The sequence below is a fragment of the Dama dama genome, chromosome 22, assembly GCF_033118175.1.
Source record: "Dama dama isolate Ldn47 chromosome 22, ASM3311817v1, whole genome shotgun sequence".
Classification (NCBI taxonomy): domain Eukaryota; kingdom Metazoa; phylum Chordata; class Mammalia; order Artiodactyla; family Cervidae; genus Dama; species Dama dama.
The window spans coordinates 15697986-15721748 of NC_083702.1; the positions used below are offsets into that span (position 1 = coordinate 15697986).

The following is a 23763-nucleotide window of genomic DNA, read 5'->3' on the forward strand; positions in this document are numbered from 1 at the left end:
CCAGCTGCCTCCGCAGCCACCTGAGAGGTCACCTGGGCAACCAGATGAAGCGCCAGGCACAGGGGAGAGCCTCAGAGGCGCCCCAGCTGAGGCCTGGCTCCTCAGACCTGAGGGAGGGGGGCCGGGGAGCCTGCAGGCCAATGGGCGGGGCCATCAGGCCTCTTACACCTCTGTCTTCCCCATCCTCCTCTGACCAGGGGACCCAGTGCTATTGGGACAGCGTGCCATCCCGTCTCGGAGAGACAGGGGATGAAGGGAGCCTAACAGAAACCCCGCCCCCACACACAAACCCACAACACACCCCCCGTGCCCCCAAGTGGAGGGCGCCCCACAGGCCCGCCCATCCACACGCCCCAGTACTCACGGAGCTGTTGGGAGGGCTCCCTCCACCAGACGCCTGGCCGGACCCTTGGGGGACACTGCTCTGCAGACGCTGGGCTGGGGGACTCGGCACCTGGAGGCACTGCTGTCCATGTTTGGGGCCCTGAGCCCCTCTAACCACGGTCCGCGGGCTCAGCCGGCGTGGGGAGCCAGGGAGCAGGGGGATGTCTGTGAAAGACAAGGACACAGAGGGACAGCTGCTTCAGGGGATGGGAAAGCATGGATACAGGACCCAGAGCAGCTGAGGTGCTGAACCTGGGACCCCAGGGCAGCCCTAAGAACATAACCACACCTCCCCACAGCTGCCCACCGCACCCCAACCCCCAGCCAGTCCTCACAGGCTTAGCTAGCCAATTGGCCATAGGGGAGGGGGTGGGGTGTTCCCATCACACACACACACACACACACACACACCCTAGAGCCACCAGCAGTAGCTCCCTCTGATGATGACTGTCATAATCTCTTCTGGTTCCCAGACACTAGGAGGGCAGTTGCTTGGAGGCAGGGTGGGTGGGGCGCTGCTGAAGAGACACCCTGAATTAACGCCAAAGGTTTAGTCTTTAGGGTCCTTCCCAGGGCAGCAAGAGAAGGGGGCACCCTGGCAGCCCCTACACCCCTGAAGAAGAGAGCCCTACAGACCAAAAGTGGGCTCAGGGCAGGGGTGACCTCTGACCCAAGGGCCACCTCTGGGGCCCTTGAGGGGTCTCCACACCCCTGCTGCCCCCACCATGGCCTCAGAGCTGCCCTGTCTCTCCCTCCCCCCACACCCCAGAGCAGCCCTTCAGGGTACCAGGGCTGACACCAAAAAAAAATAAAAAGTGGTTATGATCATTGGTCTTATTCTTTTCATTTTAAACTTCGTGTGAGCAGAAATCACACCTTATACATCCAGCCTGTAGCTCAGTCGGTAAAGAATCTGCCTGCAGTGCAGGATACCTGGACTTGTTCCCTGGGTCAAGAAGATCCCCTGGAGATGGGAATGACAACCTACTCCAGTATTCTTGCCTGGAAAATCCTATGGCCAGAGGAGCCTGGTGGGCTACAGCCTATGGGGTCGCAAGAGTCGGACTCCACGGTCCGACTTAAAGACTAAATGGATGGACGGAGTTAAACATTAAATGTTAAACTTAACAGACGAGTTAATGACTAACCACAACCTAGCACTTAGCACCTGCTGAATGAAGGAATGAATGAATGGACCAAAGGCAGCTATTCCCGGTCACTTAGAGTTTCTGGTCAGTTACTAGGTTGAGGAACAGCCCCGTACACGTGCCCAGGTCTCTGCTGGGCAGTTTCTAGAGGACTGAAACTTGGGTCCCTGCGCTTGAGAAATGTATCAATATCATCACTTTGTGAAGATATTGATGATGTGCAGAAACACAGTTACAGCCAGCAAGTAAAGATTCCATAATTTGTTTCTAGACTGTAGACTTTGGTCTATATTGAGGGAACCAGAAAGGTGGAAAGTCAAAGTAGCTTCAGGAAAGATAATAAGCCCGAATCTGGGTCTTGAAGCATCTGGAAGGTAGGGGACAGAACACTGAGGGGCAGGAGTGGGTATGCATGCTGGTGGGGTGATGGAGGCCTCCAGTTTAGGATGTCAGGGGAGGGGCTTCCTTCCTCCATCCCCAGTCTTGCTCGTCCCTCTCCCCTTGTGCATTTCTGCCCAGATCAGAACTGAGAGCAAGACTGTACACCCCAGGGTGTGTATCTAAACACATCCTATGTATGTCTAAACAACCAGAAACCAACCTGATGAATACCTGGACAGGTGATACAGCAGATGCGCACTCAAGGTCCATCCTTCCTTGACAGCATTCAAGGAATGAATTCACACGAGTGACCCAGATAGCTCAGATTAAGAGGCAGCCCAAAGCCTTAGTCACACCACTGTCTGGGAGCTACCATCCCACAAAGGAGTCACAGGGATTTGAAGCTGGCCTCCAGGGCCCCACTGGCCACCCTGGCCACTCCCTCCACTGATATAGGGATCACCGCTGCCTGGAGCCCTGCTTTCATGCCCACCTTCTCCCATAATCAGTGATTAGAGAACAGCGTGTAGTTCAGCTGTTCCAGCTCCAGAAACACATTCCAGGCAATAATGGCATTTTAGAGACTCTCTTGGGCTTCCCTGGTGGCTGAGACAATAAAGAATCTGCCTGAAATGCAGGTTCAATCCCTGGGTGGGGAAGATTCCCTGGAGAGAAAATGACAACCCACTACAGTATTCTTGCCTGGAGAATCCCATGGACAGAAGAGCCTTGCAGGCTAGAGTCCATGGGGCCGCAAAGAGTTGGACACAGCTGAGCGACTAACACACACACACAGAGCTCTCTTTGCAATACCAACTCCATTTTTATTTCCCTTCTTACACCATTCACTTGGCTCTTTGCACAAACGGCCTTGAATAGGAGATCCCTGGGTGTTTGTGACTTAGCCACCCTCCTGGACTCTGGGGGTGTGATACCGTGATTTATTGTAAAAACAGATAGTTTGGCCTTTGTTCTGTACCTGCTACAGAGCTCCTAAGACCCTCAGAACTTCCTAAGTGTGGAGAGCAATCAAGGTGTCTTTCGGGAAGCTCCCCACTAACCTAAGAATGGGACCTGGTTGCTAGGGGAACTAACCTTGTGATGATAGGGTGGGCCTTTCAGTCTCCCCTCCCCCTTCCTCCCCCTGCCCTCCTAGGAGGGTTCGGGGCTGGAGCTTGAGCTTAGTCACCATTAGTGGCCAGAAACTTAATCATTTGTGCCTGTGTAATGAAGTGCCCCAAAAGGATGTATTATAATCAGTCATGCCCCCATAATGAAGCCCCCAAAAGGATGGAGTTCACTGAGCTTCCAGGTTGATGAGCAAGTAGAGATGTGGGAAGAACAACACATCCAGAGGGCATGGGATTCCAGGTCCCTCCCACATATCTTGTCCTCTGCATCTCATTCATCTGGCTCTTCCTGAGTTGTATCCTATCCTTTCATAATAAACCAGTGATCTAGTGAGTAATGCTTCCCAGCTGGCTCAGTGGTAAAGAACCCACCTGCCCATTCAGGAGACGCAAAAGACGTGGGTTCAATCCCTGGGTTGGGAAGATCCCCTATAGGAGGGCATGGCAACCCACTCCAGTATTCTTGCCTGGAGAATCCCATGGACAGAGGAGTTTGGAGAGCTACAGTCCAAAGGGTCGCAAAGAGCCGGATATGACTGAAGCAACTGAGCATGAATGCATGTACATATGTATATGTGCAACGGAACATTACCCAGTCATAAGAAGGAATGAGACAATGCCATTAGCAGCATCACGGATGGACCTAGAGATTACCATACTAAGTGAAGTAAATCAGACAAAGAAAGACAAATATCATGTGATATCACTTATATGTAGAGTCTTTAGAAAGCAGATAAATGAGCTTATCCACAAAATGGACTTCCCAGGTGGCTCAGTAGGTAAAGAATCTCCGCAATGCAAAAGGACACAGAGACACGGGTTTGATCCCTGGGTCAGGAGGATAGAAGCAGACTCACAGACACAGAGAACAAACTCAGGGTTACCAAAAGGGAAACGGGGTGGGGGAAGGATAAATTATCAGTTTGGGATTAGCAGGTGCATACTGCTATATATAAAATAGATAACATGGTCCTACTGTGAGCACAGGGAGCTATGTCCAATATTCTGTGATAAACCATAACAGAGAAGAATACAAAAAAGAGCAGGTGTGTATACACATAACAGAATCACCCTGCAGTGCATCTGAAACCAGCACAACACTGTAAATCAACTATACTTCAAAAATAAAAAGACGGTAAGAAGCATTTGAATCTGTTGGCTAGCTACCATCACCCCAGTTCACCATTCATTCATTCACACATTCAAAACCATTTAATAACCACATACCACACACTTTGTCCTGTCCTGGTTGCTGAAACTTGAAGATCTCAGAGTCTACTTGGGGAGACAAATGGTCTAAATCTGTAACTTTAATATATAATAAGGGTACTATATCACAGGAAACTTACCAGTTTTGAAAGGCCCCTATGACAGAGACTTGGGCTTCCCTTGTTGCTCAGACAGTAAAGAATCCGCCTGCAATGGAGGAGACCCGGGTTCGATCCCTGGGTCAGGAAGATCCCCTGGAGGAGGAAATGGCAACCCACTCCAGTATTCTTGCCTGGAGAATTCCATGGACAGAAGAGCCTGGTGGGCTACAGTCCATGGGGTCGCAAAGAGTCAGACACGACTGAGAAACTAACACTTCACTTCATGAAAGAGACTGCAAGCTGCTTACCAAAATCCATGCTCTCCGCTTCTGCCTGAACACACAGCTAGACCATATTCCCGAGCCTCCCTGATGTGGCCACGAGACTGAATTCCAGCCAGAGGAATGCGAGCAGAGTGTTATGTGCTATTTCTAGGTCTGACCCATCGAAACCTTCCATGACTGCTCCTGCGTGCTCTTTCCCTGCTCTCTGATAACTGGGATGGCAACCCTCGGGGCCACCTCGGAAGTCACAGATGAAGTTGGCTGAGCCCCCATCCCCCTGGGTCCCCGAAAAGCTTTTGGGAAAAGAGTCACCCTATCAACTTGTTCACCCACCCAGGCCTATCTCTTTGGCAAGCAGTACACTCTTGTTATGCTTTAGTCCTTATTTTTTAGTCTATTCATTAGAGCAACTAGCTGAGCATAAGGTGCCCTCCACTATCAGTGTGGATAACAATGAATAACTTCACTTACTAGGGCTTCCCTAGTGGTTCAGACGTTAAAGAATCTGTCTGCAATTCAGGAGACCCAGGTTCAATCCCTGGGTCGGGAATATCCCCTGGAGGAGGAAATGGCCACCCACTCCAGTATTCTTGCCTGGAGAATTCCATGGACAGAGGAGTCTGGTGGGCTATAATCCATGGGGTCACAAAGAGTTGGACAGGACTGAATGACTAACGTTTGCTTACATGGGCAGTAATTCAGCCCACAGAGATACCATCCACACTCGTACTATAGAGCCTTGTTCAAACTTCCCCCAACTTGACAGACAGCTCAACTGCCTCATACCTGCACACCCCAGGTGGGGAGAGATACTCAGGGGTAGGGACTGGATATCATCTTTGGCCCTCACTGCTGCCTGGCACATAGCAGGTGCTCAAGGAAAGACTGGATAAAAAATTGAGATGCAGAAAAGAAGAGTAGAGAGGGATTTCTGGTCAGTCGTCTCTTCTGTGCTTTGTGGTGTGGAATTTTGGAGCTTTGGGAGGGTGAAAAAATTGAGAGGTTTTGTCACCAGCAGAATCTCATTTTAAGGAATGAAAAGAATGGATGTATGTGCATGTATAACCAAACCACTCTGCTATTCACCTGAAACTAATGCAGCATTATTAATAACTCCACTCCAAAATAAAAGAAAAATTTTAGTTAAAAAGAAAAATGCTAAAGGATGTTCTTCACAATGAAGGAAAGTGACAACAGACAGGCATTTGCATAATAATTGCTCCTGATGGGAGAGTCTTGTATTCCTTTCTTACAAAGGCGAGGAAAACAGATTGTAAGTCATTGGTCAAAATGGACTATTAGCCACTAAATTTTCTACATGCTACAAGCCACTGTGCATCAGCGCTCAGTCGCTCAGTTGCTCAGTCATGTCCAACCCTTTGTGACCATATGGACTATAGCCCGCCAGGCTCCTCTGTCCATGGGATTTTCCAGGCAAGAATACTGGAGTGGGTTGCCATTTCCTATTCCAGGGGATCTTCCCAACCCAGGGATCAAATCTGCATCTCCTGCACTGGCAGGTGGATTCTTTACCACTGAGCTACCTGGGAAGCCCATCAGTTCAGTTCGGTTCAGTTGCTCAGTCATGTCCGACTCTTTGCGACCCCATGAATCGCAGCACGCCAGGCCTCCCCGTCCATCACCAATTCCCGGAGTTTACTCAAACTCATGTCCATCAAGTCGGTGATGCCATCCAGCCATCTCATCTTCTGTCGTCCCCTTCTCCACCTGCCCCCAATCCCTCCCAGCATCAGGGTTTTTCCCAGTGAGACAACTCTTCGCATGAGGTGGCCAAAGTATTGGAGTTTCAGCTTCAGCATCAGTCCTTCCAATGAACACCCAGGACTGATCTCCTTTAGGATGGATTGGGTGGATCTCCTTGCAGTCCAAGGGACTCTCAAGAGTCTTCTCCAACACCACAGTTCAAAAGCATCAATTTTTCGGCACTCAGCTTTCTTCACAGTCCAACTCTCACATCCATACATGACCAATGGAAAAACCACAGCCTTGACTAGATGGACCTTTGTTGGCAAAGTACCCATAGGCCACTATTTTTCAAGATAGAGGTTGGTTATCTAATGATTTGAAAGATAGTTGGTTATCTAATGGTTTGAAAACAGCATTTTTTTTTTCAGTATAATAGAGTAGCATGGGCCAGAAAAGTATAAGACAGAAACACCTCTTTTAAAAAAAGACAGACACAATAAAATAAATGCCCACATGAAAAATAATACCCTTTCTAAAAAGCTACTAATGAAACTACAGCTCATTATGCTGGGCAATGTCTTATATGTCACACAAATACCACTGTGACATTCTTCTTAAAGTTTAATGTTGATGAACTAGTCTCATTTTCTTAGGCAATGGGACCCATGTAACTTATTATCTCTTTTCTGAGCTGCCTGTCAAGAGGTTCATAGGTAAGTTTTTGCTCAATTACAGTATCTATTCTTATCTAGGTTTGGCTGATATAATAATATGTTCCCAATCTTTCATTCTTTGGCATTTGCTCCTTTTCCCTTAAGTTTTTTGGTATCTAGGTTTTCCTTTCTTGTAACTTGTTTGAAGGTTAATAAATAAGAAATAGAAGTAGTTACTGATATAGGAAAAAAATAAAAATGAATTAAAAAGGAGTTAGGGTCAAGAATAATCACCAAATATTAAAAACCAGTATTTTTTTCTATTTAATTATTTTCGACGGGCACATATCATTACTTTTAAATTTTTAAAGCTATTTTTAATTAGTTTATGGTGAATAACAGGCATCAGTGATTGCTGGAAACGTGTGAGTTTTCCCGTTTTTCTAGAAATCAGCGAACCAGTCAGAAGATTTGGAGGGTGGGACTGCCCTGGGGGTCCAGTGGTTAAGACTCTGAATTCGCACTGCACAGGCACAGGTTTGGTGCCTGGTCGGGAGCATAGAATAAATAAAAATACTCTACGAAATAAAAGAAAATATTTTTTTAAAAAAGGAAATACAAGGGTGGCACGCTTTATATTTGTGTTTGCTACACAGTGAGGGGAGGATCTCACCCAGCTCCTTGAAAGAACTGTCACCTTTTTGTAGTTTCAGCGCAAGTTAACAGAGATGGAGAACTGTCAGCCAGATGGACTTATAAATTATTTGCTTAGAGTTTCTGGAGGGAGGGCAGGGTTGTCCATAGGAGCCAAAGAAAGACTTCTAGTACATCTTGAAATGTATTAATACTACGAAGTGTGAAAGTATTATTTGCTTCAGTCATATCTGACTCTGTGCAACCCCATGGACTGTAGCCTGCCAGGCTCCTCTGTCTGGGATTTCCCAGGCAAGAATACTGGAGTGGGTTGCCATTCCCTTCACCAGGGGATCTTCCCAACCCAGGGATCGAACCCAAGTCTTCTGCATTGCAGGCGGATTCTTTACAGTCTGAGCCACCAGCAGCCTATGAAGTATGGATGTGGTTAATTTCATTGGCGTGGTCTGAACAAGCCTGTTCTTGACCCCGCCTCCTCCTTTTCATGTCCAACAAGGAGTGGGGTGGTGACCTTAGAGTGTAAGGTCCTGACGGTCCCGGGTGTGCGTGCCCTGTTGGTCGCTGAAGCTCCAGCACACAGTCCACAAGTGTGCTCTGAACTGGTGTGTGCGGCCCCCACAGGGGCATGGGGTGCAACCCATAGAAGTGATTGTGAGCTGAGATTAACAGAATCATCAGACACTGGGCAAGTCCTCTGCAGGCAGTGGGTCAGTCTCCCACGTGCCTGTAAACCGTCAATGTGGAATTCAGGCAACCTGTGCTCACTAAAGCATGTCCCCGGTGTGAACCACAGTGGCACGTTGTCATAGGAGTTCAGTGATGACAACTGGCCTTCTGAGGTTTGATCCCACTAAATAAACTAACCCTGATGACTCCAGACTGGAAGTCGTGTCAAGGCAAGCCTTGCCTGGAATATGACCACAGCATCACCTATCAGCCTTGCAAAATTAATATCTCCCTAAAGGCCCCACTTCCACCCACACTTCCACCCACCCCTTCCTTGCCAACATCTCCACTTCCTTCTAGTGGCTTCTGAAGAACAGAATGAGAGCAACCAGGTGAGGTGGAAGGGAAGTGAGTTGGAATTCCAACTTTATCCTTCAGTGATGATTCACTGGTGAACCCAATGTAACAGGGGTATTTCCTAACCTCTCTGAACCTCAGGTTCCTCTTCAGTGACATGGATTTCATATTGACCCCAAGGCTGTTGGGAAGTGAAGCGCGGTATCTGTATGCACAGTGTCTAAATATGTCTCCCCTTTCTCTTTGAAAGTCAAAAGCATACAGCCTGAGCCCCAAGACTCCATGCGATCTGGCTCACCCTCTCCCTCACCCTCCAGGCACTGGGTTTCCCCCCTGACTTTGTGGACAGCCCAAGCACATTGCTGCCCCAGGGTCTTTCGTCTCTACTGCTGTTGCTTGAGGGGCTTCCCTGGTGGCTCGGCAATAAAGAATCTGCCTGCAATGCAGGAGCCACAGGAGACATGGGTTCAATCCTGGGTCAGGAAGACCTCCTGGAGGAAGGCATGGCAACTAACTCCAATATTCTTGCCCAAAGAATCCCAGGGACAGCAGAGCCTGGCAGGTTATGATCCATAAGGTCTCAAAGAGTCAGACATGACTGAAGCAACTTAGCACACATGCATGCCGTTGCTTGACCATTCTCCAGGTGTCCACGTGGCTGGTTCCTTCTTTGAAGGCAATCTTTTTTCAAACTCCTCCTCCCCAGCAGCCTGATCACAAATATGGATGGATTCTACTTTGTAGCTAGAGGCCAGATTCTCATCTCTAGTGGTCGTTTCTGTTCTTCGTGCTCTAGGAATGGCAGGCTGCCCTCAGCCAGAAGAAGGGTCCACAAGATGGAAATCGGGTCCTCATTAGAGAAAATGAAACACAAGCGCCACTCTAGCCCTCAGGGTCTCTGGCCCCCGACCCCAGTCCTGCCCCACTGTGGAAGTGGGCAGAGAAGGGACAGACAAACTGGACCAGCAGAGCCTGAGGCTGGTGTTTGGAACCCACCCTCCCTGCTCACACAGCCGCCTCCATCAGCCAGCAAAGAGGCCCAGGGTCCACCTAGAAGCAACTCAGACAGCAGCCCGGGTGCCCAGAAAGGACCTGCTTAGGTTCCTGGCTCCCAAAATGATGGCGTGTGGCAGGTCACAGTGAAGGGGCGATCAGGCCCTGGGTGCCTAGCAGCTGGAGCAGGCTTCTGATGTCCAATCCCAAGAGCAAAGCCCAGACAAGTTGTCTTGTCACCCTCTGGAGAAGCCCCCTCTCGTCTAAGATCCTCCCTCACCTGCCACCTGCCTTTGGGGATGAGATTTAACCTTGCTCGGCAGGAACTTCTGCCCTAGACCAGCATTCACACGGTCCCGGAGTGTCTCTCCACACGTGCTCACGCAGTCCCGGACTCACACCTGCCTTCCAGTCTCCTGTGCCCACTGTTCATGCCAGTGAAGTGAGCACCTTCCCCGGCCCCTGCCACTCCACACCTCTCTCACGACCCACTGGAAACAAGACTCCAGACAGAAACTCCTTCTAGGCAGGGTCAACCCAACCAAACGCACGTGTGTATTCAATATCACCTGAAGATGCAGAAGGGTCATGCCCTGCTCCCCTAAACGCTGCCTCAATTTGCTTTTCTTCTTAAATAACCCCCCCGGGGAAAGCCTGTGTTTCCCGAAGTGTAAATGCCCTTCCTGGGGTGGATAAGGGCTGGGAGAGACTTCCTGAAATTGTGAGGATGCTCCAAGAGGCTAAAGTCAAGTTGCAGGGGGTGACTCTGAACCTCTGTCCTCAGCAGACTGTTTCTGAATTAAACCTCAGTTGTTTGCTGATCCGTTCAGATGTGCTAAACACCCCCTGACTTGTAACAAGAAGATAAAGAGATTGGAATTGGTAATTCATCAACAAAAAGCCACTGCACCAATCCCCTGACTCTTGTCCTACCTCTTTTCTCCTTGATAGGACATGAGCGTCCAGGAAACCACTCGGGTGTCCCTCGCCTTCCAAGGGTGAGAGCCACCCAAGGGTGAGAAGTTGCTGGTCTGGGTGCCCCAGCATCCGGGTGGGCACCCATTGCTCCACAGACAAGCGTGGGACCCCTGAGCTTGGAGCCCCGGGACAGAGCGGTCTTGGGCTGAACAAAGGGCTTTCATGTCAGGGATCATAGACTGAAATTATGTCTGCCTGTCTAGCCAGCAGACGGATTCCCTGCGAAGCCCCTTCCAGGTTCACCGGGGGTCACCAATCTCAAGGGTGGGAATAGGGATGCCCGCTCCTTCACTCCCAGCCCCCTCTCCGTCCTACAAGATTCTAGATGCTCAGGACCAGGTCCATGCAAGGGAGACTCACCATGCAGCCCTGGGGTGGTGGCCATGGAGCGGGCGCACCAGACGCGAAACCCCGACTGTCCCGCGGCTGCGCTGGCGTCTGCACTGGCTTATTCAGCCGCCGGGCTAATTCCATCTCGGCTCAGCTCCGTCTGGACGTGCCCGCCCCTGCCTGCTGCTGCTGTCTCCTCCCCCATCCCTCGCTGGGGCCACCCGGCCTCCTCCGGCTGCTGCGCCCTGGGCGCACCGGCCGCTAGTCGCGCCACGTGGAGGAAGAAGCGCGTTCCCGCCGGCGGGTTGAGTCTGGGTCACGCTCGGGTTAATGAAGCTGAGGGGCCAGACCGTAAGACTGCGGCTCTCCCTGCCCCAGGCGCTGCCTCCTAACCTGGTTCGGGTGTGAGCGTTCAGCCGGATTATCTCTGGAACCGTCTGCCTGATTAGTTTCCAATCCCGCCCAGGAACCCTGCTTCCCGCCGCCCTGTGGCTGATCGCCTGGGTGGGGGCGGGTGCTTCCCCGGACAGCCACCAGCTGTCCCCCACCTTTCTCTAGACTAAAAGGAGCAGAAGTGGAGGAATCTCGCCCCAGGGACAGGAAGAGGGGCTGCAAGTGGTAAGGGGAGAGGCAGGTTTTAGAAAAGCTTCCCAGGAAGACTGTGGGACCAGTTGAGGAAGCAGATGTTGAAAGCTCCATCCTAGGAGAAAAGAGGAGGTCCATCTCTCTGGAATGGCTTTGGTACCTAGCCATGGGAAGGGGGATGGAAGAGAAGACCTCCAAAGAGCCATTCTGCATGATGAAATCTACAATTCCAAGATGCCCCCAAGGTAAGCGAGTGCATTAATACCAGGGACCCAGAAAATGAAAAGGTATTATGTTAACATATATGTCAAGTTGGCTCTGTATGACCACAAACTTTCCCAACTCCCATGCTGATAAGGTGGACTGGTGGGACTGCTCTCCACTTTATGCATGAGTGTTCAGTCTTGAAGTCATGCCCAACTCTTTTGGAATCCCATGGACTATAGCCCGTCAGGCTCCTTGGTCCATGGGATTTTCCAAGCAAGAATACTGGAGTGGGTTGCCATTTCCTCCTCCAGGGGATCTTCCTGACCCAGGGATCAAACCCATGTCTCCTTCACTGAAGGCGGATTCTTTCTTGCTGAGCTACTGAGGAAGCCCCTCCCCAGTTTATACATTGTATCAATTGATGATGAACCTGAGACAGTAAAGGGAAGTCAGGAGCTGAGCAGAAGAAAACCAGAAACAGCATGTGCCCACCCTGGGCTGTGTCCTGGCCGCTAGGGGTAATCAAGGCTGGTATGGATACAGACATCCACTCCCTCCGCACCCTTCTCAGAGCCTTTCCCGGAATGAGTTCTAATAACCGTTCTATGTTTTACTGCCTGTGTACCCATTTCACAGATAAGGAGACTGCAGTGTAAAGGTCAGGCCCCATATCTCTGAGGGCTGAGCTCACTCCAGAGTCTGTGCTCTAACACTTGGATCCTGGCTCCTTTCTCTCCCAGACACACCCTTCTCCACCCTCTTCTGGGAACCCTTCCCTATGTGTTTCCAACGCCAAGAGGACTGGAAACATTTCCACCTTGGTTCATCTCTTCTCTCTCCCCATACTCCCTGAGACCCTTCCTAAGACTCTCACTTCGGGGTACTGTTCCATCTGGTCTGAGGAGGACAAAACAGAGAGTCCTGGGAGAAGACTCTTGAGAGTCCCTTGGACTACAAGATCAAACCAGTCAATCCTAAAGGAAACCAACCCTGAATATTCTTTGGATGGACTGATGCTAAAGCTGAAACTTCCAATACTTTGGCCACCTGATGCGGAGCCAACTCATTAGAAAAGACCCTGGTGCTGGGGAGGATCGAGGGCAGGAGGAGAAGGAGGTGACAGAGGATGAGATGGTTGGATAGCATCACCGACTTACTGGACATGAGTTTGAGCAAGCTCCGGGAGATGGTGAAGGACAGGGCAGCCTGGCGGGCTGCAGTCCATGGGGTCACAAAGAGTTGGGCACGACTGAGTGACTGAGTAGCAAGAGCTGGGACCAGAGGCAGACCCACCTTGGAACGCATGCAGAGTGGGAGAGCTCCCAGTTCACACCCCACTGTTTCTCCTTCAGCATCCTATTTACCCTGCTCCCTGCCATTTTTTAAAATCAAAACATGCAGTTTTTCAAGTTCAGCTTTTTCCTTGGTAGTGAATCGTCCTGTCAGTAAATACGAGGAGAACTCAGGCTATGGGTGCACTGAGAAATTGACACCCTCTGTTGAAGAAGTAGCCTCCCACTGAATTTCTCGGAGCCCCACGCCGCCAACAGCACCTCGTCCCGGGTTGGAGCATCAGGCGATCAGTCAGAAGAGAGACAGCTATTAATAATTCTCTGGCCCCGGATCTGCTTTCCCACAGAGACCTTAGAGACTACTCAAAATTGGAGGTGGGGTGATGGATAGAGGGCGACAGCCTTTGAATTATTGAGCAGTTATATAAAACTTCTATCCATTCCTCCTTCCCTCTACCCGGCTAAAGCTCCCCACCAATGTGACTCAACGCAACTCATGGCGTTTGCCTCCAATGTTATCTTCCCTGGAGGTTCTTCTCCAGCGGAAGCAGAAAGGCCTAAAAATGCAGCCCTCCCTGGTTCCAGTGAGAACAAGGCTGAATCTGTCAGCACTAGATTCGTGTGGCTCTGGTGGACCAGCCCAAGAGTTCTTGCCCAGGTGTCCAGGTCCTCGGGTTCTGAGCCTGGCGTTGCCACCCAGTGGCTGTGTGACCTTGGGCAAGTCACTCAAGCTCTCTGAGCTACTTTCATCCTCGGTGAAGGGGCAGGAGAGGGCAGTGGGTGAGATGATGTCTAAATCCTTTCCAGCTTCATTGTCCAGTGCCTGCACTGCATAGCGTCTCTCTCGGGGCTGAAAAGGATCTGGTGTGAAAGCCTGGGCTCCCTCTCCACTCCCCACCCCCCACTTCAGCACCTGGCTCAGGGCAGCCCAGTCATCTCAACCTGGATGAACCACCAGCCTTTGACCAGAAGATAGATTGGCCTTTATTGTGCGCCCGGGAAGGTCTGGGACCAGAGTGCGCATGCGCGCGGTGCAGGGGTGGCCGAGCCTAGCGAGAGGCAGCGGGTGTCCGTGTAGGGCGGGCAGCGCGTCATGGGCTGCATTTCCTGGGGGAGCACTTGCACTGCAGGGCGTTGAGGATCACGTGGTAGATGACGGAGCCGTTGGTGCAGCGCAGGGGCACTCGCATGGGCTCCGTGCGCGTGGGCGAGCAGCAGGAACACTGGTCCAGCACATCCTCCGTGTCGATGGAGTACAGGGCTTTGCTGGTGCATCTTCCCTGCAGCGGGAAAGAGAGGCGGCGACGCGGGTGATGGAGAGTCGCAGGGTGGGGAGGGCTCTGGGGCAGCCCGCTTCCTGCACCTGCCCTCCTCCAGGCCTGGCCTCCGCCAGAGGAACCCAGGACAGCCAGGCAATGTGTCTGAAAGGCCTGCCCTAATGGAACTCTCACACCCAGCCCTATAGCTGCGATTTCTGTGCATGTTTGATGGATCTCCAAGGAACGCAGCTCCCAGTTCCATAAGTAACCCTCCATTCTCTTCAACGGACGCTTTGAATCTTTGCTGATGTTCTTATCTTCTGGGGTCAAAAGTTCTCAGTTACTTCAATAAAATACTTGCTTTCAAAAAAAAAAGGAAAAAGAAAGTTCCTAGTTTCTTTCACATCTCCTCCTTGTGAACTTCCCAGATCTTTCCACAATGTATCTAAAGAGAAGTGTTCAAATGAAGAGACCCGTCCTCTGAACCAAGGACTCCTTACCTGGCAATAGTGAATGTCCACTTCCTCTTCAGATGTGCAATCTCCCACCTTGATGTGCTGCACCCTGCCCGTGATGTCCTTGCACTCGGGCTCCTCACCTACAGGGCAGGTGAGAGATGGGACCTGTTCTCCCATTCAACATTGTCCACTCCAGTTCCCTTATTCACTGGACATAGGTCAATTTCACAGTAACCAGGTCTCCACAGCCAGCTCCAGGGAGGGCAAGTCAGTGACCCTGGTTCCCCTCAGCTTCTCCTGCTGTCGCTTCAGTCATGTCCAACTCTTTGCAACCCCACAGCCTGCAGCTCACCAGGCTCCTCTGTCCATGTGATTTCCCAGGCAAGAATACTAGAGTGGGTTGTCATTCCCTTCTCCAGGGGATCTTCCCGACCCAAGGATCGAACTTGCATCTCCTGCATTGGCAGGCAGGTTCTTAACCACTAGCACCACCTGGGAAGCCCAGCTTCTCCTGGCCCTTCATAATCAGAGATAAAGATATCACTGGGTTGAACTCACTTAATGGAACAATTCTAACTGCAAGAGGAGCCTAGATTCACCATGCTTTGGTGATGTCAATGGATAAGACTTACTTTTATACAATTGTAGACTCTAAAAGCCATAATGATCAGAGCAATCCTCTTGTGCTTATAACTCTGCATGTGTGCGAGTTGCTCAGTTGTGTCCAACTCTGTGACCCCATGGACTGTAGCCTGCCAGGCTCCTCTGTTCATGGACTTTTCCAGGCAAGAATACTGGAGGAGGTTGCCAGTTTCTTCTCCAGGGGATCTTCCCCACCCAGGGATCAAACCTGCGTCTCCTCTATCTCCAGCATTGGCAGGCGGATTCTTTACCACTGCGCCACCTGGAAAGCCTGCTTACACTATACCCAGAAGCAAACAGGCAATGAAGTATCCAATAAGTACAATTAATATCTATTCATCCCTGCAAATGTCATTGTCTCCCTGGGGACCGAGAAGATCCTTGCAGCCCTTGTGGAATCTTTGCTTTGAGTAAAGCCATCTCCTGGTCGCAGGTATGGGTTTCCTTACCACACAGGGGTTAACAGCATTCAGCTTTGAATCTCTGCTTGCCCCACTGATAATTCTAGGATTTAATGTCAGTTCACCGTTGCCTGTCCAAACACTGGGAGTTTTCCATTCCTGGATGGCTCCAAATCTAATTCAACCTTAACTACATATTAGCCAGCCTCCCAATTTCCAAATAATTTCATTTTAAAGCAAAAGCCTGCCAACCACATTAAGAGGGTGAATGAGGAAAACATATTGAAGCCAACACACAGTAGATTTAAATCCCCGAGCCTGGCTTATTTTCCTTATGGAGGGTCCCTGTCTCCTGAAAGCACTGAAGCCCCGTTTGGCCTCATTGCTAGTTTTGCAGATAACAGCCTCAGCCAGATTGCCCCTGCAGCACACCTAGAGGAAAATGCGTCTCTTCCTGGACGGCTTCCTGATCTCAGCCATGCAGACAGGAATCACAGAGAGAGATGCTCTCAGAGTGTGTCCCCTCCGTCTGCAGCTTGGTTACAGCAACTCCAGGGACTGTCGGAGTGAGCCATCAGGAGAAGAACAAATGACTGACCACTGAAGGTATTCATGTTTTCACTCTTCCTTTCTTTTCCCCAGGGGCTTCCCTGGTGGCTCAGATGGTAAAGAATCCACCTGCAATGCAGGAGACCAGGTTCGATCCCTGGGTCAGAAAGATCCCCTAGAGATGGGAATGGCTACCCACTCCAGTATTCTTGCTTGAAGAATTACATGGACAGCGGAGCCTGGTGGGCTATAGTCCATGGGGTTGCAAACAGTCAGACACAACTGAGCAACTCTTTTCTTTCTCCACCTTCAAATAAACATGGGAACATGGACCCAGGAATCCAAAAACAAACAAACAAACAAACAAAAGCTAAGTAACTAAACTAAAAAAACAAAGAATATTAGTCCAGACAAGTAATTCTATACCCAGAGAATACAGCACGAACTTTGGGATTCTGAAAGGTACGTGTGCTCTTGGAAACAAAAATGTGTGGTGAGATGCTTTCTGATGAGCAGACTGGAGCTCCGTCTCCAAAGCTGCTGCAGTAACTACTGGGGGACCAACCCGTGTAACACAAGTGCAAGGTCAGGAAGAGCCAAGGACTTCCCTGGCGGCCCAGTGGTAAAGAATCTGCCTGCCAACACAGGGGATACAGGTTCGATCCCTAGTCCGGGAAGATCCCAGATGCCTCAGGGCATCTAAGCCCATGCACCATGACTACGGAGCCAGCACGCTCTAGAGCCCGTGCTCAGCAACAAGAGAAGCCACCACAATGAGAAGCTTGCACACAGCAAGTAAAGGTAGCCCCAGCTCTCCACAACTAGAGAAAGCCTGGGCACAGCAATGAAGACACAGCCAAAACCAAAATTAATTAATTTAAAAAAAGAACAGGCGAGAGTGAAGGAGAGGAGGGTAATAAAACTGGTTAATGAGACCAGCCTATCAATCCTTGAGAAGACTGTGTTTCTCTGCAGCCCCACAGCTAGCTTCTCGCTTCCCCTTCTCTCTGGGATACCCAAAGAATAGAGGTGTATTGAGTGTCTCATCTGTTGAGATCATATATCAAGGTGCCTTGTCTTCAAGGAGCTTCAAGGGCAGAGAGAAGACATTCTCTTGTGATAGGACTGTGACCAACCCAAGACCCGGTGAGGAGAAAGGCAAGTGAGAGGCTAGTGATTGCCAGGAGTCTGGAAGAAGGAAGAAGAGACTGGTTTACAGGCATCTGAAAGGGGGCTTGAGGAGGGGGCAGTCCAAGGACACGCAAGGCTGGGTGGCAGTCCCCTGCAGAATGGAATGCAATGACTGCGCTATCTTTCTAGAATAAAGTTCACTTTGAGGAACATGCCCTGGTCTGGATCTGATGGGTTTCAAGGGACAGTCTGTTGGTAACATACTTACATGTGTCACAGCACGTGCCAGGAATTTTCACGATTTTCCCCTAAAAAACAGCAAAGTCCCGAGTTAGGCACAAATAGTACATAGTGGACACTTTCTGTCACTCCAGGCCAAGTCCTGCCTCTGGACTCACAGCCCAAGTCCCCTGAAGTGAATGGGCTGTCCCATCATAAAGGTGAGCAGACTGACCACCCTGCCCGGCCAGGCTGAAACGGTCCTGATTATTCTGAATTCTCTTCCAGTTGAGAGTCACCAGGACTGTCATTCCCAGGGGAGACCATCAATCAGTTTGGTCTCTCACCTCCCCATTCAAGGATCACAGATCCAGTCTCCCCCAAGGGGAGGTATTTTCTTAGAGCATCGTGGAGAGAGTTTCACCTCTCCATCACGCTGTGATTTTGTAATTTTGTTGATTTTTAAACTAGGTCGGGCTTCTCCTTGAACACTGGGAATCATGGCAGAGCTGGACTGCCATTCAGAAGAACCTTCTTTTTTCAGTCAAAGATGGAGCCAGTTGAGAGGAAAGCAGGACCTGGGCTCTGACGGCTCACCCCCTCAGCCAGACATTTGTGTTCGTTGAAGGGCGGGCAGCCCGTGACCCTCTTCTCCCAAATGAACTCTCCTCTCTTGTTGACTTTGCAGAAGTGACTGTCACAGCCATCCTGGAGTGTCTCATCACGCTGAAAGGAAAGAGAGGATGTGTGCTGAGCACATCTGAAGACAGCCCTTGGGTTTCAAAGCCACTTCGAACAGTGACCTTGACTCCTCGGAGTTGTTGAGACAGTGTGGGGGACCATAGAACAAGAATGAGGTAGGTGCAGTCCGGTTTTGCAACCTGTTTCCTGGGAATAGGGCTGTATGAAGGTAGGGAATCCCTAAACTCTTCTGACCACATAACAGCGTAAAGAATTAAGATGCAGTGGAGGTAAACTGGGCAATCAATAGCTGAACTAGAGATGAGTGCCTCTGACCGAGAGATGAGTGAACTAGGCCCCTGCCTCAGCAGCCCATCCTAACTTTCACAGATGGGCATCTCTGCCACCTGACTGCCTACCCAGTCTCAGAGATAATCGAGGCTAGAGAAAACCTTAGAGGTCAACCAACTCTCAATCATGGGGGCCCACACCAACTATCCCCTTGTCGAGGAAAGTGACAAAATAACTAAATCCTATACCTCCTAAAGGTTATCCATCTTTTCTTTACAAAAAATCAGAAATAGGTATGAAAAGAAGTCAATATCGACCCAAACTTGGCCCCCTCTTTCTTGAAGAAAAGATCCCCAAGCAAGGAAGCAGATGGTGATCTGAGATGACAGTCTTGACTTCCACTTGCTCCCACCTTCAGCATCAGGATCTGTCCTCCTCGCAGCTGAATAGTGCACGCTGTAGGCAGGCATCTCCCACAGCATTCGCCCTGGAGCTTCTCTTCCACGTAACCCTGGAACCAGGAGAAAATGCAGCCTCTGTGAGCTTCCCCCAAAGACCCAGTTCATAAGTAAGCCAAACTGTAAATGATTTCATCACACCCAGCCGCTCCGACCAGAAATCTGGGGGCCATCCTCGTCCCTGCTCTCTTTTTCTCATCCCCTGCCTCGCCCCTCACTCACTCATCACCAGATCTTGCCAAAAAATGCATCTTGAACTCATCCACTGCTTGTCATTCCAGGGTCCTCTGTCATCACTGAGTCCACGCAATCATCATCTGCCACTGGACTTTGTCACGGTGGAAATTGCACCCTGCCTCCGTCCCTTCCCCTTCATGGTAGGGGAAAAGGCTGTAGCTTCCAGACCACAGGATTTCATGGTTTTACAAAAACGCCCCCAAATCTGGGAGACCACACAGGGTAACCAACTTTTTATTTTTGCAAAGAATTTTCAAACATGCTAACCAAATAAGAACCAAAAAGCGATCATCAGTTGTCTCATCATTGCATTAAAATTTAAGCTCTTTCACCTTTCCCCACCATGCCAAAAGGGACTTCCCTGGCGCCTCAGACAGCAAAGAATCTTCCTGCCATGCGGGAGAACCAGGTCCCTGGATCGGGAAGATCCCCTGGAGAAGGGAATGGCAACCCACTCCAATATTCTCGCCTGGAGAATTCCATGGACAGCGGAGCCTGGTGGGCTACAGTCCATGGGGTCGCAAAGAGTCGGACACGACTGAACAACTAACACTTTCACACCATGCCAAAAGGAAAAAAAACAAACAGGAAGAACAAAATTTAGTAAAATTTTAAAAGAATACATTTAGCTATGTGAAAGCCAACTACGGTGTCATTTTCTTCATTTTGCTACATTTAGTAATGACCACTTAGAGATTCATTCCTTGGGGTCCTGAGGTTTTCCTGCTGTGAATCCCTAGCAGGTCAGTCTGGAGTCCCGGGCAGAAGACCCACTGTCTCACAGGGCTCCCGTGTTTGATTGCACCAAGACTGAAGCCTCCTAACCAGCAGGGCGGTGAGGAGTCTGTGAGTGTGCACTGAGCCCCCCAGGAAGGCTGTGGAGAAAGCCAGTGAGGACTGAGCTTCCAGCAGAACAGGGTGACTGGATGGACCCTGGCTACACAAACATGCTTGGAAGGACACCGCCAATATCTGAGGCCAAGGGGTAAGCTTTAGCTGTGTTTTCAAAATCACACGATTCCTGAAGGTGTGGACCGTGATGGATGGGAGAGGAAGAGAGAGATGGGGAAAACAGCATGAATGCATGCAACTGGTTATTATCAGAACGAGGAAATAAAATGGGGTTGACATCAGACAGGATTTCATGGGAGCATGGATTGGGGCATTTTCTAGTGAGTGTTAGAAGAGACTAGGAAATACCCCCTACTCAGCCCAAAATCTTTACAGGAAACATGAGGGGTGGGGGACAAATGGAGGAGGGGATTGCAAAGTGAAGAGATGGGGCTGTGGAGGCTCCATCCACACCCCAGAGGGGCCAAGGGCATGGTGAATTCAAGGACGAGGAAAGATGGGAGGCGTCATGGGAGGGAAAGGGACCGGAGGAGGTGGAGGATGGGGTGGGAGGTGAGAGGAGGGGGCACTGATTTCAGTGGAGCAGTGGACTGGGGAAGGAGGGAGGGGAGGGGAGGGAGCAGGCTGACCTCACTCGCAGGAGAGAGAAGAGACCCTGAGAGGCGAGAACACAGCTGCGAGAATACAGACGCACGGGTGACAGGCGTGTCTGAGCGCTGCTGGGCTTCCAGCCACGCTGACCGGACACCCACTGCACGGCCACCAGGTGGACCAGGAGGCGGGCAGGGCTGACCGGGCTTTCGCTGGAGCATCCAATCAGGAAGGGCCAGGCGTCCCGCCGACCACAGAACTCAGGTCAGAGCAGCCAACGAGCCCTGCTGCCCTGTCCAGGGATGCCCCCCAGGCTCTTCTCAGAGGTGTCTCCCAGCCCTTTTCACAAACTGTGTTGGCCACTCAAGGACCCCAGTCCTATCTCTCCACTGCCTTTACTCTTTTTTTCTTTTCTCACCCTCTTTTTAAACTTTTTTCTCTTGTGAATACATTTATTAACATCGGTCATATGCACAGTTTACAACTGATAATGAATAGTGAATATGGGCTTCCCAGGTGGCGCGAGTTGTAAAGAAAAGCTGCCTGCCTATGCAGGAGACATAAGAGACACAGGTTCGATACCTGGGTCAGAAAGATCCCCTGAAGGAGGGCATGGCAACCCACTCCGGTATTCTTGCCTGGAGAATCCCATGGACAGAGGAGCCTGGAGAGTTACAGTCCATGGGGTCGCAAAGAGTCAAATGCAACTGAAGTGACTTAGCACACACGCACAGTGATAATATAATATTTTATACATTGCACTTGATTATTTTCAAATCTGTTTTGATATTGATCTCTAACATAATTCCACAGTGTTAAGAGAACAGAGTTGGTGTGATTTCAATACCTTTAGGCCATGAAATTTTTGCACCTTGTTTTATGTCCCTGGATGTGTTCCAGTGTCTCCTGGTTTATAGTCTATGGGAACTTGAATAGAATTTTGCATCCTGCTGTTGTGTGAAAATTGTACAAATCTTAATTACGTTGAATTGATTCATAGAGTTTTTCAGGTCTACTGTATCCTTCTACTTTTCTGTCTATTCATTCTAGTAATTCTTGAGAGTTTTATACTGAAACTCCAACTAAAAACCTTAATTTATCTACTTAAAAAAATAATTGCAATATCTAGTAGAACTATTTTTTTAAAAAAGCCTTTAAAAAAGAAAATGTACTTTTTTTTTTCTTTTGGAAAGCCACTGCCCTTACTCTTGCTGATCTGCCAGTCTGGCCCCATTCTGCCTCCTGGGAGGTCACTGCTCAAGGTCAGCCCAAGGTTATGCTCCTCCAGAAGGCCTTCTCCGTGTTCCTGGTCAGGGTCATGTCTCTTCCCCTTGCTTTCCTTTGTCTCTACCAGCACAGACCACCAGCACAGACCACCAGCTGCTGGGCCCCTTGAGGTATAAGCATCATCTCCCCTGGAGGAGACAGAGGGCCCATGTTTCTGGTGATGCTAACAGTTCCATCTGACATTTGCAGTTCAAACAGACTGACCTAAACTTGACCCAGCACAGCTCCCCACGTGCAGGAGGCTTCCCAGAGGTCCAGGGAAGAATGCTGAGCGACAAGAGGGCACGTGAGGCAGAGCTCAGCAAAGACTGAGAGACACACAGCAGAGCTAATCTCCGGGATCTCAAGGGGGAGGAAGTGAGTTCACTGCCCTGGGGGTGTGTGTGTGTGTGTGTGTGTGTGTGTGTGTCTGCTTGGTTGCTCAGTTGTGTCTGACTCTTTGTGACCCCATGGACTGTGGCCACCAGGCTCCTCTGTTCATGGGACTCTCCAGGCAAGAACACTGGAGTGGGTTGCCATTGCCTCCTCCAGGAGATCTTCCCCATCCAGGGACTGAAACCACTATCTCCTGCACTGGGAGGCAGATTCTTTCCATCTGAGCCATCAGGGAAGCCCACACTGCCCTGAGGAGATGCAATTTTGGAGAAGAGGAGGAATACACAGACCAAAGGGGGCTGTGGATTTAAAAATACTTAGAAACCTATGTCTAGAATGGATTCTAAAGCTGGGTACCTAAGGATGCAGAGGAGGTGGCTATGCCACCCTCTGACCACCAGAGGGCGCCAGTAGAGAGTGTGCTCATATCTCTGACCACTTTCCAGCAGGACAGCGGGTGTGGACCTCTCTCTCCTGGCATTGATTGTAATTCCATGGACATTCAAGTGAAGGGGTGCCACAGACTCCAGACAGCATCATACCTTCCCATGTCCAAGTCCAGATGATTCAGGGGAGTTGTTTCTCACACACACACACACACACACACACACACACACACACTTGCACTGGAAATCCTAAAACAACTGGGATTTTAAATTAAAAAAAAACAAAAACACACATTCCACTCCCTTCTTCCAAAGTGAGGCAGGGATGTTCTCCTTGAGCCATTCTATCAGAGACAGAATGTGTATCCTGTAGATCCCTTCATTCCCCATGTATGTTATTAAGCCCCTCCTTAGAGCTTCACACATTGCACAAGTGCAGAACACACCCTGTCCTCAAGAGCGCTGACCACACCGGCTACAGTGCTCCTCCTCCCTCCTCCCATCGCCCCTCCCCTCTGGCCACTGCATTGCTCCTCTGATGAGAGATTCCTCTCCAGGAACTGTCCAGCCCCTACCCACTGCTCCACCACCTAGAAGAGTGGTTACTATTACATATTCTGTGCATCCAGCTCACAAGAAACTCATCCAACCAACTATATTTTCTAAGACAGCAGGAGCCCCAAATGCAGGGGGCAGCCTGCAGAAGAAGCCAAGGTGTCCTCCTCAGCATTGGGTGCAGCTCTGTGCAAGGGGTGGAGGGGGGGTTGCTAAGAGTACTGATTAGACCAGTGAATGCATGCTCTCCTCTACTCCACTAGAAATGATGATCCAGATCCCAGATCCTACTCCACGTCACAGATCCCACCTGTGGGATCAAAGCAAACACC

General features: G+C 50.2%; 2 protein-coding genes across 2 annotated transcripts in view; both read right to left on the minus strand.

Annotated features, from left to right (window-relative positions):
* Positions 1-11140, minus strand: part of ANO2 (anoctamin 2) — a 340921-nt gene extending 329781 nt beyond the window's left edge. Inside the window, exons 1-2 of the mRNA XM_061124073.1 lie at positions 11006-11140; positions 365-549 (exon numbers count right to left, since the gene is read on the minus strand). Of these exons, the coding sequence (XP_060980056.1) occupies positions 365-549; positions 11006-11030 (210 nt within the window). The 5' untranslated portion in view covers positions 11031-11140. The remainder of the gene's footprint in view (positions 1-364; positions 550-11005) is intronic.
* Positions 11141-14019: 2879 nt separating this feature from the next.
* The window catches only part of VWF (von Willebrand factor), a 128449-nt gene continuing 118705 nt past the window's right edge, over positions 14020-23763 (minus strand). The window contains exons 48-52 of the mRNA XM_061124740.1: positions 19103-19201; positions 18316-18444; positions 17768-17807; positions 14819-14916; positions 14020-14339 (exon numbers count right to left, since the gene is read on the minus strand). Coding sequence (XP_060980723.1) covers positions 14151-14339; positions 14819-14916; positions 17768-17807; positions 18316-18444; positions 19103-19201 — 555 coding nt within the window. The 3' untranslated portion in view covers positions 14020-14150. The remainder of the gene's footprint in view (positions 14340-14818; positions 14917-17767; positions 17808-18315; positions 18445-19102; positions 19202-23763) is intronic.